Genomic DNA, 18891 nt, shown 5'->3' with positions numbered 1-18891 from the left:
CGCGTCACCCCGTATTTTTTTCATCTCGATCGCGTCCCGAGATTTGAAATTCGAAGGAAAGCTCGCGTTTCTTCGGTTTATATGAAGTTACAATACTGTATGATAGTATTACCGTGACCAGAGCTTACTTATTTGGACACTAGAGAAGCCATATCATCTTGAGATAAACTTTACATAAACAGGTGTTCTTTGACCTTAAGGGACAATCGCAGTTTCAATTGACTACTATCAGTCATCGTCGAACGTGACGCCGCGCCAGCCAGCCGTAGGTGGCGCTGCTGTCTGAGGCTGCAGGCACGTACTACTAGCGCGGTCACGTTCTAAATACAGCACGTATTATTTGCTTTGCGCGATATTGCTTTGTAAGCATAATAACTAATTTCCAAATGTTTTATCATATGACATGAAAATATACCGCGAAATTAAATCCTGGGAGGACTCCGCATTTTTGCAGGAAGATATAGAGTCCGTTTATCAGTAGTGCCAGGACAATAAAATGATCTTAAACGTGGCAAAATGTCACCATATAACTTTCACTAAAAAAAGAATCCCTCTTCAGACCTCTTACTCAATAAATGGTTCTCAGGTTGGCAGGGTGGATGAGATAAGAGATTTGGGTGTCATCCTGGATAAAAAGTTATCATTCATATCGCACTATAATAACATCGTCAACCGGGCTTCCCGTATGCTTGGCTTCCTCAAACGTGCCACAAAAGATTTTCGTCGAATTGACGCCAAAATAGCTCTCTATAATTCCCTTGTTAGGTCTATTCTCGAATTCAGCAGCATAGTATGGAATCCTTTTTTCAACACACACATCAACAGAATAGAAAGAATAAACCGCTCTTTCACGCGACATCTAGCTTTTGTCAGTCGCGGTCAGATTACCGTGCACAACAGCTATGAAGAACGTCTTGATTTCTTCAAAATGCAGAAACTATGCGACCGTCGCAAGGCGCTAGACTTACTTTTCTTGTACAAACTTCTCAACGGCATGGTAGTTTCCCAAGACTCACTTGAAAAAATTCGTTTTCGTGTTCCAAGGCAAAGTTCTCGCTATCTCTGTAGAGACCTCTTTCACATCCCCTTGTGCAAAACTAAGTTAGGCCAAAACTCGCCACTTAACCGGTTGTGTGCAACGTATAATAAAGCGGTGGCTTGCAACCCAGACACAGACACCGGTCTTGACGTTTTCGGTGACAGCCTCCCTAAATTTAAGTCAAAACTCAAGCCTGTATTCGGAACGACTTAGGCACCGAACAAAATGAACAATTACAAAGTCCTTTATATTGTTCGGTTCTTAAACTCTAGACTCTATTCAATTGATTTTTGTTTTTACTAGTGTATAATTACCCTAACATTGCAAAAAGAAATGCTGTGTATACCTGTAATTGAGGTCATATACGTATCATGTGTTAAACCATGTTAAAATGTATGAACTGTATTGTGTATGTGACTTTGTTGGTGTACCTAATAAATAAATAAATAAATAAATAAATGACACTGTTATTTTTAATTTTATCTGGAGTTCGAGGGTTGTTTGTCAACATTTTTTGGAAATTTTTACTTCCCTAGCATCCCGCAGACTATAGATACGGTTGTTCAAATAAACAGGGACTGATAGCGGCCCGCAGAAGAAAGCGAATCCGCGGCCTCGCGATAAGATAACGCGGCATTGGCGCGCGCCGCATACTAACAGCCTTCTTATGTTTCAAGGAGCATCGCATACATCAACCTATACTTTTCCTAATTTCGACGCTTCATTGCAATCGAAGGTAGCAATGTTTTATACAGTATAGTGTTGGTACAAGGTCTTGTTTCGACTTACTAGTGTAATCCAGTATATTGTAATGTTTAAAAAGAAATTGTAATATGCATGTTATTGAAAGTAGGTCACGTTTGTCGTTCATTATCAAAGTCTTATGTCTTTTCGCTAAAGGAGGCCGGCCAACGGACGCGTGTGTTCCGATGGGAAGCGTTCACCGCCATAATTTTATGGACATCACACGATCCTCGTTTTGCCTCGATAATAATATATATTCGTTATCCCAGTAAATGAAAAGATAATATCAGATTTCCAATAGCAACAGACGGCAGTTGGTCGACTGTCAGCTTAAAAAGTAGTCTTTAGAATGTTTTATAAACGGTACTGTTGATTTGTTCCCCTTTTTACATCTTATTTAAGATAGAGAACAATAATAGGCCGAACGAGTTAAGCTCTGATATGAACATGTGCCTAAAGACCGTTACGAATGGTGGCCTCCCCTCGGCGCCGGCTGCGGACGCAGCCAGCTCGCTGCAGACCCGCCGCGCGGACATGCTTCGGGACTATTCCCACCTCTCGTTCCCACCACTGCAACTCCTGTGTAGCCAGGATTCTACGGCTTGACCGCCACAAAAACCCAACCAATGAAGGTCAAGTTTGTCCCGGGGGAAAGTTAAACTGTCATTGGACCCGCAACGAAATTAATCAGAAGAACACAGGAGTTCGAAATTAAGGTTCGACTTCCCTCCATTGCAAAGCGGATGACAGGTGACAAACAAAGGTTTGAAACCTTTAAGAAAAGATTATGCACCACGGACAATAAATTAAATTAAGGGGCCTATATGAGCAATTAGCAACTACCTGCCAATAATATTTTTCACAAAATCGCTTAAAAGCACGGAACTTTTTCCTTGTCGCGACAAGCTTGCAATGAGGGCTATCGTTTTAGCGCTCACCAGTTAGCGCCACTGTAGAGTAAGGTCCTGTCACTTGCTAGTAGCGAAGACAGTGGCACCAACTGGTGAGCGCTAAAGTGGTAGGAGGACTATCGCATTTGCACTCATCAAGATGGCGCCTCTGTAGAGTAAGGTCCTGTCAATCGCCAGGGGTGCCAACTGTTAAGTATAAAAACGATAGCCCTCATTCGAACCGGTTGCGGATTATGTTATCAAATTGCAGTGCTATAAAATATTAAAATTATTTTCATTATACATATTATTATGTCATGTCGTTAAATTATTTCAATACCAATCAATCTCTCATTCCACTACGCTGCCAGTGCGGGAAACTGATAGCGGCGATGTGCGTGTTAATTAGTTTCACTGCCGAGGTCTCGAGGCAAGGTTTTTTTTGCAAATTTTAAATGCAATTTTAAAACATTTATTAATAACTACAAGAACATTACATTCTAAAATATAAAATTACCGACTATTTATGAATTCTGCAAAATTTCTAATTAGACGTAAGTATTATTTTGATTTCCTGTATGTAAGACTGATTATTTCCTGAACGAACAAAAAACAGACATCTTATGTACTTATACAATTTATTGTGCTGATTAAAAATGTGGCTTTTGTTCGATTGAATCGAATCAAAATTTAATCGTGTACAGAACAAAAACGATATTGTTATTTAGTTTGAGCTTATTTATTACAAATGCCGAGCCACACAGGGTTAAAGCAAACATTTATTTGGAAAGGATAGGTTGTTACAGATGGTGTTGTAAACGCTCTAAGTATTCTGCTAAAATACATTAACATGCACATTTTTTGTCCAGAAATTCCTGAACACTGAAAAAGCGGGAAGTGGTCAGCCATTCCCTAAGCTTACTGGTCATTTCTTTTTCAGGGCCTTTTTTAAACCATTCAGGATGGGCGGGCAGGCGGGCTCACCTTAGTAGGAGCGGTAGGAGTGGTGGACTCACCTTGGTAGGAGCGGTAGGAGTGGTGGACTCACCTTGGTACGAGCGGTAGGAGTGGTGGACTCACCTTGGTAGGAGCGGTAGGAGTGGTGGACTCACCTTGGTAGGAGCGGTAGGAGTGGTGGACTCACCTTGGTAGGAGCGGTAGGAGTGGTGGACTCACCTTGGTAGGAGCGGTATGAGTGGTGGACTCACCTTGGTAGGAGCGGTAGGAGTGGTGGACTCACCTTGGTAGGAGCGGTAGGAGTGGTGGACTCACCTTGGTAGGAGCGGTAGGAGTGGTGGACTCACCTTGGTAGGAGCGGTAGGAGTGGCGGACTCACCTTGGTAGGAGCGGTATGAGTGGTGGACTCACCTTGGTAGGAGCGGTAGGAGTGGTGGACTCACCTTGGTAGGAGCGGTAGGAGTGGTGGACTCACCTTGGTACGAGCGGTAGGAGTGGTGCTCCAGGTCGACGGCCAGCTCGCGCACGGAGCCCAGGTGCGCGACGAGCCGGTCCAGCTGCTCGGCGGTCTCCACGAGCGTCAGCCGCGTGTCCTCGGGCGGCGGAGGGAACGCGGGAGCCTCGGGCTCCGGCTCCAGCAGCCAGCTCGGCGGCTGGTACAGCTCCAGCTCCACTTTGTACGGGTGCTCGTATCTAGACACAAACGCAAAATATATTTAATATTATACAATACGGCGACCAGCACGATTTATGTCGACTGCACCACTACTAATATTACAAATGCGAAAGTTTGTTTGGATGTCTAGACATTTGTGCTCTTTCACGCCAAAGCTACTCAAAAGATTTTGATGAAACTTTACAGTATTATTTATTGTCTATACATGAAAATAACTATAGGCTATATTTTAAAAAGCAAGTAATACAATACGGTGACACCACGATTCATGTCGTCTATCTACAATACAATTTTTTTGTTACATCTAAATTAATCATGGGCGTATTGGTAAGGTACCCATCAGTGGCGGATTTACCAATAGGCCAAGTAGGCCAGTGCCTAGGGCGGCAGATTTAGAGGGGCGGCAAATTTAGCAAATTTTTTTTTACAGGAAAAAAAAAATATAAGTATATGTATACCTGCACAATCCACATAAATAAACGATTAACAAACGCACTGTAATATATACTTAGGTACTTATGCCCATAAGATAGCCCCTGCATCGTAGCTGGATAAGTATGAAAAATTTATAACTGATCAATTGAATGTAAGTAAGAGACCTAATTATTGTTAATGCTTTATCTACATTTAACCTTGATGTGTGAATTTTACCTAATGTCCTCAAGCAAGAAAAACAAGCATTGAGCAATGCCTTTATGTCACTTTAGTATTCTTACTTCGTAATTACATATTAGTATTTTCCCTTTTTCGCTCATTACATAAAAAAATACAAGTAAGTTTTTATAGTTAGCGACGAAATGAACGGAACAAAATAGAATACGTAAAGCTTCAAAGGTATGAGGATATTATTTGCATATCCCTGTGTTTATAAACGAGAAGCTGTGTGTCGCGGAGCAGTCTCGATGTAAACACTTCAATATAACGAGGCGCGCTCCGCTTGACCCCGCGCCGACGCAAGCCGCGCCAGCTGCAAACAACGCGGCCCTTTAGTGCCAGCCCTCGTCCTTGACCAGGATTATCTCTGGACACCCCTTTAATCAACTCTTTACATCGTTATTAAATCTATATTCTATATAACTTTTTTTATTATGTAGGTAGACTTCGCGATCGTTTTTAGGGTATTTAGGGTATGCCAGCTTTGGTTGTGTGAAATTCAGTTTGTCACAGAAGGACTTATTTGACACGATATCAAGAGGGATGTTTCCTGTGTGAAAAAGCAAGTTTAAATTAGTCCGTCAAAATGTCATCAAAAAATACTCGAAACGTATTTTTCACTTATTCAAACTAATGAAAATCGAAAGAGATAAACCGTGCCAAAGTTCAAAAGAAGAGGCCCGTGACGTCAAGAAATGCTTAAAAGTGTATCACTTTGTTAGGTCACGCGGAACTTCATCGCATCATAACTTCCTAATTACTTGTTTGATTAACAAGTAAAAAATATGTGTTAAATATTATTTGAAGCTATAATAATTGACGGACTAATAGTATTTTTTTAAAAACTAGCCTATTAATAATTGTCAGGTGTAAATCTAAAAAATTAAGTAAGGATAAAATGGTAAATGTACAGATTTATAAATGGTAGCGATGGTAACCGTACGCAAACTTACTTAGATAAGTATTATAATGTTAATTAATTAAGGGCCAGATCGGTAAATTCTGACCGCGCGCTTACGGGCGAGTTGAATGCATAGTACTTCGTCCATCAATGTCCTTCTACTATTCAATATGAACACTAAAAAATGCTATATTTTATTGATTAATCTAGGAGGCAATTTGGCAACTTATAATTTTTTTTCTTCGAAGCTAGCAACTTTTAAAATAGTTATATTTTAATTGAATTGAACAATGAGCTATATAAAAAAAACTAATTATTATCAGACAGCACGACCGACTAATCCAGGGTAAAAAAGGCGCAAGTCTTGCAGAAAATGCGAAGCAGTTTGCGAATAATTCGATTGCTGACGACCTAAATGTATGTTTCTCGATGTGTGTCCATTCAATCTAAATGATTAGCATCGACAACGCATTTCAGCGTCAAGTCAATGTAAATGATTGGACGCATCTCAGCATCAATAAAACCTTAGTTCTGAAATGAATTTAGACTTTGTGCGCAGTGCCCGCTCCGCTTCAATCTGGGCCGTTAATTAGTTTAGATTGGCGCAGTCCGTCCGTCCGCGTCACCGCGCCAATTGCCTGGGAGACGGATCAATTCCCTAAGAGGGGACTACATTGCCGCACTGCACTACTTTGTAGTCACATACGCTTAATTAAGAACATACTATGCTGCATGAAGTCGCAATACCTAAGGCCGTATATTCTTTAGTTGTTAACAATGTACTGTCTTCATTCTCAATGTCGCTTATTAGCATATCAATCGTGAACGACAAGCAATATAAAGGACACTGAATATAATTCCTCTTTTATTACGCTTGACCCCTGTCGAAGTATTATGTGCAAGTAGGTTTTGATTGACAAAGTATTTTCCTTTATTGCCTCAGTAACAAATGGTTCTCATTGACACAAAGCCGTGAAGTAGAGAGGTTGAAAGCGGAGAACTCACCCGACTGCTTCTCCGTTCTCGTTGTAGAGGATGTTGAGCGCCAGCGGCTTGATGTTGTTGGGCTTGTCGGAGATCTTGGGCACCCACAGGCTGTCGGAGTTGTCCACCGGCTCCTTGAACAGAAGCTGCGGCCGCGGGATGTTCTTGGCGCCGATGAACATGGTCGATCCCACCTGCCAACACCACAGCTATGAGTTTCTGCATCAACTTCAGTAGCCTTTGATATCTTAGACACGTCATATACAAAGTTTCGTGACATCGTGAGCACATCGAGTTTGCAAAACCTTAACAGCATCTGCAGTATTTTTATTTTTCACCTAAGATGATCTATGTGACGTTTCGCGTTTCGAGTTTGATAGTCTGTTATACGTATGTTAGTACTGTTTCGACCCACAGGTTGAAAAACACTGCTATAAAGGATTCCTTTGGAACTCTACAAAGTATTAATGTGATAATTTATGTGGTAAAATAAAATATAAAAAATCTAACTTCATAATTATTGTTTCTATTATTCGTCTGTTTCAGATGAAATTGTACTCCCATCAGTACTCGAATAAGAAGAATACAGTAATTGTACTCGAATAAGAGTTGTTTTTACTATATTTTACTTTAAAATATGATTGTATAGTAACTCTTTGTTTAAGAAAGAAAAAATACTACAGTAAAAGAATATTAGTAATTTTTATTGAACACATTACTAATAGTCCTGTTAACCCCTCGTACTCAGAAAAATAAGCTTGTGTTACGAATGGGTTCACCACATCACGATAGTCTAGCGGCGGGGTTCGAACCCGCGCTCCTTGGATCACGAGTCGACCAGTTCAACACCTGCGCCGTAGGGCTATTGTCGCTTCAAATGTACCGTGACGAATTGGTTGGTTTTGGTCCTAATATACATAATGCATCGAACATTGATGAAACAAAATCGCGGCTAGGCAGTTTGATATTTTCAAGTTATTTATAATTGAATATGCATAAGATACAATCGGTATTGACGAGTGAAATGGTGAAACTTGTTTCTATGACGTGGCGGCTGGCGGGTCACGATCGACCCGGCGCGCGCGTATTCGCGTGTGGTGTGAAGGTGGTGGTATAGTGGTGCTGGAGGAAGCCTGTAGCGGCCTATAAAGGCTGCTTGCTTCGTGGGAGGTATCTAGGATGGTTAGAGTAGGCTAACTGCGATGTCGATTGCCCTTCAAAGCTTACCGACTATGGTGTAAAGTCTGTTCGCCGAGAGTTGATAAAAAAAATTAAATATCAGAGGTTCTAAACTCATTATAAATTGCGGCCCGCTAATATTTTTGTCGATATAAATAAAAGTATTTCATTATTATCAAGTGGCTTATAGTGTATCCCAATGTTGGGCAAAGCCCTACCCACTGTCATACCATTCATTTCGGTCTTATGTAAAATAAATCTATTCCGTTTCACACATTGCGGCCCGCCGGCCGGGGCGCTTGACGACAGCTGCGTGGCTCGTACCATGGTACTCAGTGCGCGTTGTGACAAACGACGCCCGCCATACAGAATGCGATAATTAAGCGACAGTCGCTATTGCAAGACATTTCATAATATTTATCAACTCTCGGCGAACAGACTTTAGTGTTGTGGTGGTGTAGTATGGTGGTGGTGGTGGTGGTGGTACCTCGATCTTGGCGATGACGGGCGCGGGCGGGCGCGCCAGGCCGCCCAGGAAGGCGGCGCTGGGCCGGAGCGCGCCGCTCAGCATGTCCACGTGCAGGTTGATGCGGTCGAGCATGCTGTCGTTGGCGTCCACCACCTTCTCCGTGTTGTATTCGTTGTCATTCCTGCCACAGAAGCGCCGCCGTGTTACCAACCCTTCGTACTTCACACTTCTATATCTCAATATACTACTATTTTTAACTTTAAGTACTATTAGGCAGCAGATTATATGATTATGATTAAATAAAAAAATAAAGATACAAAATTAAAAATAAAAAGCAATGAAAATGGTAGATGAGTATGAAATTATGAATGACTATCCCTGAACTAAAATTCCAATTGTTTTTCCTCAAGTAACATGATAAACAGTAAAATAATAAGGCCAGTTGTTTAAGTTACATTTTTATTAATTTTATTTACCCACATAAAAACTGAGATATTGTACCTACAAATTACACTTAAAAGCACTTATATACACATGAAAAAGAATAAATAACTATCAAATAGTATGTTATTAGATGACTCAGAACAAAAAATAATGTTATAAATGTATGAAATAAATCAGAAAATAAAAGAAGCTATTGAACAAAGTAACCAGAAGTTTAAAAATAAATACTTCAACTCAGTATCACTAGAATCATAATTTTCTATGCACTAAATTCAATACACTAGTATAGCATAGCATATTAATAGGAAATAAATTCGCACTGCTGAACAAATAATAAAACTTAGTTTTAGTATCTTTGTGATTCCAGGATAGTGTTTAGAAAGTCTTGTGGTTTTATGATAACAAAGCGTTGAAGGTTGAATAGGACAATATTTAGTTAAATGAATATCTATGACATGTATGGTTGGCCAGCTTGAAGGATAAACACAGTTGCACCCAAGCAGACTATGATAATAATGATTCGCAGAAGCAGAAATATACTTAGAGTGAGTACTCTAACACTGTCAAAGCATACACAGCCAGGTCTAGAAATTACTGCTAGCTTAAATATAATCAGAAAACAATAATTGCAGTACTTACAGTTTCAACTTCACAGCTGGTAACTCTGTTACAAGTATTTGGTTTGATTGTACAACAACATTTTCACTTAATTGGCATGTGACAACGTTAAAATCTGTAAAAGTCTTGAATATGTCGTAGGAGGCACCCACTGGCATCTGGTTTGTTGATCTTATTGTTCTATGTACAGTTGTGTAGCCACCCTGGAGGCAAACATAAGTCTACTTCATTATGGCATCCATCGCTGCCACTGAGGCTAGGTACAGTAGTGTTTGGGAGTTTGGAATATTTTCTGTATTAATAACACTTACATGTGCTTCATACAAATTACATACTTGTGACTCATTACAACATAGAATGTCCCCAATACTAATGCAATATCTAATGCTGAAAGACACCTTGACCAATCTCCTTATTTTGTTAAATCAGCAGTGGTTAAACCTTTTTCTAGAGAATGATAACAATGTGAACTTGCAAAACATTGCAACAGTAGCCAAAAGCAGCCCAAGTACTGATAATCAAGGTGGCTATTGTTTAGACAGGTTGCGAATGGAGGTCAGCTATTGAGAGCTTCACTAATTGAATATTGGCTCAATTATTCTCTTGATTTGCTCAACAAAAACTAGAGAACTACTAAACTTCATATTATTCTGTAGACATGTAAGTTGCACCTACATCTACATGTGATTAAGGACCAAGTAAATCAGTGGTTACCTATATAGTCATATTATCAGCAGCATACAATATCAGCAGACTACAGAACCTGACTGCAACCGAAGAATGGAAAGGAAGCTCGTATTATACTGTAATCAACTTCTTTTGTGAGCATATTCATGTGGAATACTATGGAGAGTCTAAGAAATGATCGTCGACAATTTGTTCAATAAGAATGCATTGAGTCTCAACAAATAATGGCAGTGCAGGGGGTCAGTGCACCTCCCAGGGGCCGGCGGGCGCCAGACGGCTCGCCCCCTTTGTCCTGGAAGCAGCACATAGCTATAGCTAGAGCACACTGTGCGCCCCTCTGCGATTCGTTCTTATCGAAGGGTACGCTCGAAGCAGCTCCCCTCATAGACTCCGCTGCACTATTTATGTACAATCAATCGCTCTCAATTGAATAATTTATTTATTCGTAAAGGAAATGACAAATCCTAACAGTAAAAACACATGCTGATTGTTGTCATTGGGGAGATAAGTCGAAAATAGAGCAGCGAACTACGCACCTGTGTTACTGTTGTCAAATGTGGGTAAAATTCTGGGGCCTCTGGGTTTAGCACGGAATTCATTTTGCAATCGATAAACTAAAACAGTAAATTATTAAAATAAATCGGACTAAACCTAATTTATCGAGTGCAAGCTGTGAAGAGTGAATGAAAAAACTAAAAATCTGTGAATGAATGACACTGCGATCGTTCAATGTTCAATCAATGTCATGGTTTGTCGATGGTTTTGGGGCTGCCATACTACATTTATCAAAACTACCAGAACGAATATGCTGGCAAATAGCATGTTCCCAAAGCTGTGATAGTACAATTCTGACAGATATCTGACAGGAACAAGGCACAACAGCTGACATTGACATTAGATAGAATTGCTGAGCCAGCAGTCAGGGGGTGAGAATTTGAGAAAGTAGGGTTTTGGGAGGCGAGGAGGGGTGGATGTGTTTGTAAACGTGGCTGCTGTGTGGGTTACACCGCGTTGATGCTCGTTTGGCGTCGCATCGGTTCTACAAGTGAGCTATTGCGCGCTGCGCGGTTGCGCAGATCGACTTCGGCTCGAGTCCCAGCCTTCTGAGTTTGCGTTGTGGCGAGAGAGCAAAGGATAGAGAATATTCGGCATTCATCGAGCGGCCCGTCGGCCTATACAGTGGTATGTATCATGTTGTCGATATTTTGTGGGACAGGCCAGGGATAGCCGGGAGCCACCTGTGTTTATATCTCCATGCATAAGTGGAGATTGTCCGCGGCCGTGGTTACACCCTCCGTCACATGAGTGCGGTTCAGCCGGGACGCTGCCATTCATTGTCATGACTTTAGAGGACCCATTCTACGTCGTCAAAGAGTAAGTGCACGGCGCGCGGCCGCGAGACTGCGCTGCAGCCGCTCGCTCGGCCGCCATGGCGGCGCATCGCCTGGACCACACATGATTCAACTTTTTCATCCCCTTTGCATTTAGGCTAACAATTTTGATAATACCTAGAGTATTTGTTTGCTCTATTTATTCCAATAATGAAGCACAATACAATAAGGCCTTGAAAGTAGGCGTAGTTAAAAGACAAACAAATTATAGCTATGATGCATTGTGATTAGTGTGTGGCCACTCAAATGTAAACATTTTCACATTGATTATTTTGAAACTTACTTGTTTCACTACCATTGTATTGGATAATTTATTATTATTTCTATCATGAAGAAATAACTGATTAAATAATTATGATTGTAAAGAAAATATTTAAAAAACTCAAGTTGTCTTTCCATTTCATCTCGATGGTGATGAGAGAGATTAGCCAATGTCATGTGTTTATGTGAACAGTGAGGTGTTCAAAGCATTAAACAAGACCAGGGGCCTGTACCTGCGCTGGCAGGAGATCTCCAAGGCGCCCGTCGCGCCCACCAGCCCCGAGGTGGAGTGGACCTCCACGGAGCTGAGGAATGCGCTGCGCAGCATCGAGTGGGACTTGGAGGACCTCGAGGACACCATCAATATCCTTTTTATGTTTAAACTCACGTTCACATAAAGTTACTACTAGTGTTTAGCTTTTACATTGTTACTTTGTATTCAGCCTATGCTGCTATTGCGAAATTTTATTTATTTCTTCATAATTTCATGTTATGTATGATATGTTTTAAGTAAGATCAGTTTATCCTACAGCTGTGTAAACGTTTACATGATGATTTCATGACAAACTACTCTCATCATTATTATTCCTTTATTTCATAGTACGATGATCTGATTTTGTTATATCTGAAGCCACGATAGCCGAACGGTGAAGGGGTCGGACTGGCCGACTCGTGATCCGGGGAACGCGGGTTCGGCCCCGCCACCGCTTGACTATTGTGGTGAGCTCACTCATGACAAGCATATTTAGCTTAGTACGAGGGGCTAACGGACAAATAAATTACTAATAATCTTTAAAAAAATTATTCTACTGGGTGTAGTCATGCAGCATGCAATAATGTATCCAATATACAACTAAGTATTTAATCAAACACATAACATGCAGGCAGCAATTCAAATTCAAACATACAAAACATTTAAGCAAGCAAGTAAATAAAACTACTTGATATCCTCTTCTTCAGTGCTGCGGGAAACGCCCGCAGATTTGTTCCTCAGCTTTTCACCAGCACTGTAGTCTTGGTCTTGTATTAACCTACAATATGACTTATTTATTACAAATTCTTCAGTAAACTTAAGTTTTTACTTTGGTGTTTTGTTTTTGCATAATCACCACAACTGGAAAAAATTAAGTTAGTATTAGTATTAAAAATAACTTTAATAACTGTTACTGCATACTGTGTATGTTCCAGTGATAAGTCAAACATTTTTCAATACTTATTTATTTTGCATAAAATAAATGTCAGCTTTGAGATTACATCCCAATAATTCCTTAACACTGACACAAGCATTGTAGAAAAAAACTCATCGAAATTTAAAATCGACAATAAAGAAATTTGCGACAGGAGGACTTTCATAGAAGCTACTAAGCAGGAGGTGAAGGTAAGAAAAATATGTATTTTCTCCAGTTAATTTCCTTTCAGTTGATTTTTATATTTTGTGACAAAATTGGCACTCTCATTAGTGTGGGCGATATGTAGGCGAAGCAGGGCGGGGCTCCGCTCCTGTGCCGTGACTTGGTTTTAATAGCAATTAACGTTTAGAATCTAATAAGTAATTGTAGTCCTATTGTTAAATCAAACACTTGAATAACATAAATTCTTCTTCTTCTTGTCGTGTCGACAACAAACCTACACAGCGTCGGCCCAAAACTCCGCCACAAGAATGGCGTTGTCAGCAGCCTTCATTAAACCTTCCTGCGTGCAGTTGCTTGGGCACGCAGGGCATAACATAAATTGTAATAATAGTTATGCTAAAATATAGGAACTTCAACAGAAAACTGCCCTAGTTGCCTATTTGTGATAAGGTACATCTGAATGGGAAGAAGGATAAACTGATTTCCAGTTTTTTTTTTGCATAACAAGGCAGGTATTTGACCACAATCGCACCTGGGTGGTTTGAATGAGTTTACTCAAAGAGGGTCGTGACGTCCGCAGGTGATGAAGACGAAGATGAGTCTTAACCGGAACCGCGACAGCGACGGCACGGCGCGCGAGCCGCTGCTGGGCGACGAGAGCCCGCCGCCCTTCGCCGGCTCGTGGACCAGCACGCCCAAGTACAGCCAGTACTCCAAGCTGGCCTCGCAGGACAGCCCGCGGCTCGAGCTGCTCGCCGCACAGCGCCGCATGCTGGGCGCGCAGGACGACCAGCTGCAGGTCATCAGCCACTCCGTGGGCTCGCTCAAGACGCTCTCCAAGCAGATCGGCAGCGAGCTCGACGACCAGGCCGTGTGAGTATCTCTGCATACAATAGGGTGTTTGCCACACACCAATCAATAGGCTACTTTCCTAAAAAAATTTTTTTAGTCCGTTAATCTACTATATAAAAATAAGTCGGGTTTTCCTCCCTGACGCTATAACTCCAGAACGCACTAACCGATTTCCACGGTTTTGCATTCGTTGGAAAGGTCTCGGGCTCCGTGAGGTTTATAGCAAAGAAAATTCGGGAAAAGGGGGTAAAACAGGATCCACGCGTACGAAGTCGCGGGCGGCCGCTAGTTTTAAAATAAAAATATATTGGAAACGTATATTTTGAATTGTCAATCAAACAATTACAAAATTATAATGCGTTGAAGTTCCGCGCGACGTCACAAAGTGCTGCACTTTTACGCACTCATTGACGTCACGGGCCTTTACTTTAGAATTTTGGCACGCTTTATCTCTTTACATTTTCATTAGTTTTAAAAAGTGAAAAATACATGTTGAGTAGTTTTTCATAAGCTGACGGACTAATTAAAACTTGCTTTTTTACCCAGGAAACATCCCTATTGACGTAATTTTTAAAACTGTCAAGACTCCCATAGATGTTATATGGCAATACTAGCCAGTGACGTCACTATTTTGTCAACTCAATTAAACTACTTCTTTCAATTCAATGCAACCAAAAATCTTATTTTACAGGTAATTTAAAATTGATAAAGTTTTTAAGACCAGAATGAAGTGCCTTTTAAAAAAAGTTGTGCTTTAGAATTATTATTATATATTTAGTCGGCCGTTTGGTGTAGTGGTTCAGAACGGACTACTATGCCGAGAGGTCCCGGGTTCGATTCCCGGCCGGGCAGAAATTGAAATGATGAATTTTAATTTCTGTGACGGGTCTGGGTGTGACTATGTATAATATTTATGTATTTAAAAAAAAATAAAAAAAAGTATATAAGTAGTATATCCGTTAAGCTAGCACCCATAACACAAGCATTAAGTTGCTTACTTTGGGGCTAGCTGGCGCTGTGTGAAATTGTCCAAAGATTTATTATTATTATTTATTATTATTTATTAGCGAGTGGTGGCAAATACCCAATTGCGCAATGCAACAATAACGCCCTTAGTGACTCTCCCACTCATGCTACTTTTGGTTGTCCTGCGAGAAATCTTCATATGACTTCCCAAAAGGTCTGACGTCAGTCAACCAACTATAATTTTATGTACACTGATATAACGGCAATGGTATTGGTTCCGATATCCGCAATGTCTTTTGATTTATGGAATTGGCATTAGCAGTCGTGGCTATTCCGGGTACCTACTCCGTCGTTTCACCTATTAGATACCTACCCACAAATTATTGAGCACTTACACGTTAGGGCTCGTTCCTACTGAGATATCCCGTTTTTTGCAGAATTCCGTTAAGTAGTTTAATGTTTTAATATTAACTTTCACACAAACATCCCGTTTGCAATGTCCCGCAAAAAACAGATCCGTTCGAATTTGTAATTTCAAACACACGTGTTCACACGACTGTCCAAAACCGGATTACCGTGGGAACGAGCCCTTAGCCGAGCAACTGAGACCTACCGGTAATAGGAGAGACTTCGAAGAAGTTTCTTATTTGACAGGAAGAATCTAGTTAAATGGTTCATGATTATGCTAACTCGTTCACAGCATGCTGGATGACCTGAACACGGAGCTGGAGAACGCCGACTCCAAGCTGGACTCCACGATAAAGAAGGTGGCCAAGGTGCTGCACATGAACAATGGTGAGTCTTACCTAAATAAGCCAGAACAATCCCAGCTTCGACTTCAGCAGTTAGGCAAATTATTGAAACGTTGTAAGCAAAAATATAAAAAATACCCTTATGTCCAAAGTTTTCAAGGTTCGAGACTATAGTGATGACAAGGATGCGTGGTTAGCTCAGTCTGCACATATTTGATGTACTCGAATTTGGTTATTCTTACCGTTAGATAATTCCGGGCAATTAGTGGTGACTGAGTTTGTTCCGGCGTTTCTTCTCAGCACTTGCCATATGTTTGTCTCGAAGCGCTGGTAGGGCCCAAAAGATAAGGAGACATGTAAAGTGCCCCATAAGGGCTACCTTTTCTTTTTTTTTATTATTTACTATATTTTGACGTTCATAAGTGCCACTTGTGTTCTAAACTGAATAAATACTTTTGATTTTGATTTTTTGATTTGAAACTAGGATCTTGAATGCACCTCGCTGCCTCTAAATCACGAGGACGAGTGGCGTCTCCGGCTGCAATCAATACCGTATTACTAAAATAGGCGCGGGAAAGGTGCGAGTGGCACTCCCAAGGCCGGCTGAATTATAAACGAGCGGCACGGACGCATGCTTCAAACTGCATGTGTAATCAGGGAAATCAAACCGACTGCATATTACTTTCCGATTTACCTTATTTGTGTTAAAATTCTTAATACTATAACAAAAAATATCTTTTTAAACATATAATGCCTTTACAGCGTGAAACTTTAACTGCAGTCCGAATTGCAAATTACCTGTACGGTCGGTCTATTCACTTTAATCACCCAGTTGATCAAAATGGACACCAGGCGAAATAAGTCCACTTTGATCTAATCCAGGTCATCAAAGTAGAATAGACCGTACTATAATAGCACAAGGTGATTACTCATTACAAGACACCCTGTATAGTACACAAAAAACCTGTTTTATTAACCTTAACTTGTGTTGTTTCAGACCGACGCCAGTGGCTGGCCATCTTGATCCTGATAGGTCTTCTAGTGGTTATTCTAATATTGTTCGTTATAATTTGAACACCTAAGTCATAAGGAACCCGTAGCTAAGTGTACTGAGCCGCGCCACTCCGAGATGATGTACCCAACGCAATGTAGTTTATTTTGAGACTCGTAGCGTGAGGGTAGCGTTGAGAAAATACACGTTAACCCTTAAAAATATGTATGTATTGAAGTGAGGCATAGTGGGTTACCCTTTAATTTACGTCTTTAATTTTCTTTTGATCTCGTCCAAATTTTCTGTCATTAAAATGCAAGAAACCGTTACAAATACAAGCGGAAGAAAATCGTTATTTTCCTCGTTTCTCGAGGTTCTAGAAGCACGAGAGAAAAAAGCGCAAGCTGATCGGCAAGTTCAAGAAGAGAAGTACTGGAGGAGGACTCAAAGAATTTATGATTCGGATGTCGGCTCACGGGCTAAACCTGGATGAGAGGCTTGCCATCTCGATGTACAAGTTTTATGCGGATCCTTCCCGCAAAGCGCATAAAGTCTGATTTGGCGAGGAAAGCAACCCACCGCAGATATGCAAATGGGCTTGGAGGACTCGACGATTCAGCAAGGCAAGTTGGATGGCCTAGGGCGATGGTAGAGGGCGCATAGTTACCATCGGCCAGACACATCATCTGACCTCTCTTCCAGTCCAGTTCCAATTTTTTTTTAATTTTCATACAAAATAAATTTTATATAATTAACTTTTAAAAAAAATAAAACCGACTTCAAATGCGTGAACACGAAAAAAACTAAAAATTAAAAATATTGCGTATAAAAAGTTCATCCCCAATTTTCCACTCTTGGAGGTGAAATATTTTCTTCAAATTCGCATGAAACCACCCTTTTAATAATACCTATTCAACAAAAAAATAATCGTTCAAATTGATTTATAATCGGCGGGGAGATATTGCGTATAAAAAAGTTCATCCCCAATTTTCCACCCTTGGGGGTTGTTTTTTCTATTATTAAATTTAAATGGGACCACCCTTGAGGTATTACCTATACGCCGAAAAAAGATTTGTTCAAATCGGTTCATAATTGGCGGAGTTATCGCGTAACAAACATAGAAAAAAAAAAACATACGGGTCGAATTGAGAACCTTCTCCTTTTTTGAAGTCTGTTGAAAATCAGATTTGTATAAAAATTAAAATAATTAAAATGAAGATATAAATTTTCTGACTTCACCATACCGTTTATATGACCATGTTAACATGGGCTAGTGTCGGCTCATATACCTATTTACCTAACACCCTGTATAATGCGTCGCCAGCTTCGATGGTGTGGTCACGTATCACGTATGACGGAGGAGAGAGTGGCGAAGCGCATCTTCTACTCTGAACTTGAGGAGGGTAAGCGGAAACATGGCGGTCAACTCCTCAGGTACAAAGATGTACAGAAGCGGCACATGAAAAGATGCAACATTGAGCTCTCTCAGTGGGAAGGTTTGGCAGCACGGCGTCCAGAATGGCGGGAGATTGTGAAGAGGCAAGTTCACGAGTTCGAGGAGCAGCGTACGACTGAACTCGACGTTTCTGATTTTATTGATAGGGCGACACGATGCACGACAAGCCATGTCCCACCAAGTCTTCGAGTCTTGCAGCTGTGCGATTTTATTTATTTGTTTGTAACATGACAAATGACTTTTTTCCAAAAATTATTAGATCATCAAACACCAAGGTAGTTCATAAAAATTGCCAAAGTTTAGGTCTGAGTCTGAAGCAGCGCTAGGTGCTAGCTGGGGCACTAAATTGAACCCTTTCTTAATGATAACTGTGTCATCACTTTTTTTATTAATAAAGAGTTGTGGCAACGACATCTCGGAGTGCGTACTGCGGTCTAAATATTTATTCTTGTATAAAACACTTCTCCATAGCGCGTAAACTTCGTAGACAATAGAACTGGAACGGTCTTCAATAGGTAATAGGTGTACGGTTTATTTATTAGTTTTTTGACTGTTGATTTTTGTTAGTCTGTGTTATCAATAAAAACTGTGCGGCGTTGTGGCGACTCGTGCGAGTAATCATAACATG

At 40.7% G+C, this 18891-nt stretch overlaps 2 protein-coding genes across 2 annotated transcripts in view; one reads left to right on the top strand and one right to left on the bottom strand.

The window, feature by feature from the left end:
* Positions 1–10970, bottom strand: part of LOC135087026 (exosome complex component 10 homolog) — a 36772-nt gene extending 25802 nt beyond the window's left edge. The window contains exons 1-5 of the mRNA XM_063981877.1: positions 10779–10970; positions 9577–9758; positions 8512–8674; positions 6867–7039; positions 4106–4323 (exon numbers count right to left, since the gene is read on the bottom strand). Of these exons, the coding sequence (XP_063837947.1) occupies positions 4106–4323; positions 6867–7039; positions 8512–8674; positions 9577–9758; positions 10779–10841 (799 nt within the window). The 5' untranslated portion in view covers positions 10842–10970. The remainder of the gene's footprint in view (positions 1–4105; positions 4324–6866; positions 7040–8511; positions 8675–9576; positions 9759–10778) is intronic.
* Positions 10971–11434: 464 nt separating this feature from the next.
* LOC135087004 (syntaxin-6) lies at positions 11435–17972 on the top strand. The gene is made up of 6 exons (XM_063981861.1): positions 11435–11616; positions 12088–12270; positions 13179–13272; positions 13827–14119; positions 15765–15859; positions 16814–17972. The coding sequence occupies exons 1-6, from the start codon at positions 11582–11584 to the stop codon at positions 16888–16890; spliced, it is 777 nt and encodes a 258-aa protein (XP_063837931.1). The 5' UTR covers positions 11435–11581; the 3' UTR covers positions 16891–17972.
* Positions 17973–18891: the final 919 nt, after the last annotated feature.

Source organism: Ostrinia nubilalis, chromosome Z (assembly GCF_963855985.1).
Source record: "Ostrinia nubilalis chromosome Z, ilOstNubi1.1, whole genome shotgun sequence".
Classification (NCBI taxonomy): Eukaryota; Metazoa; Arthropoda; class Insecta; order Lepidoptera; family Crambidae; genus Ostrinia; species Ostrinia nubilalis.
Note: the sequence above shows the minus strand (reverse complement) of the source record. Positions and strands in the feature narration are given on the sequence as shown.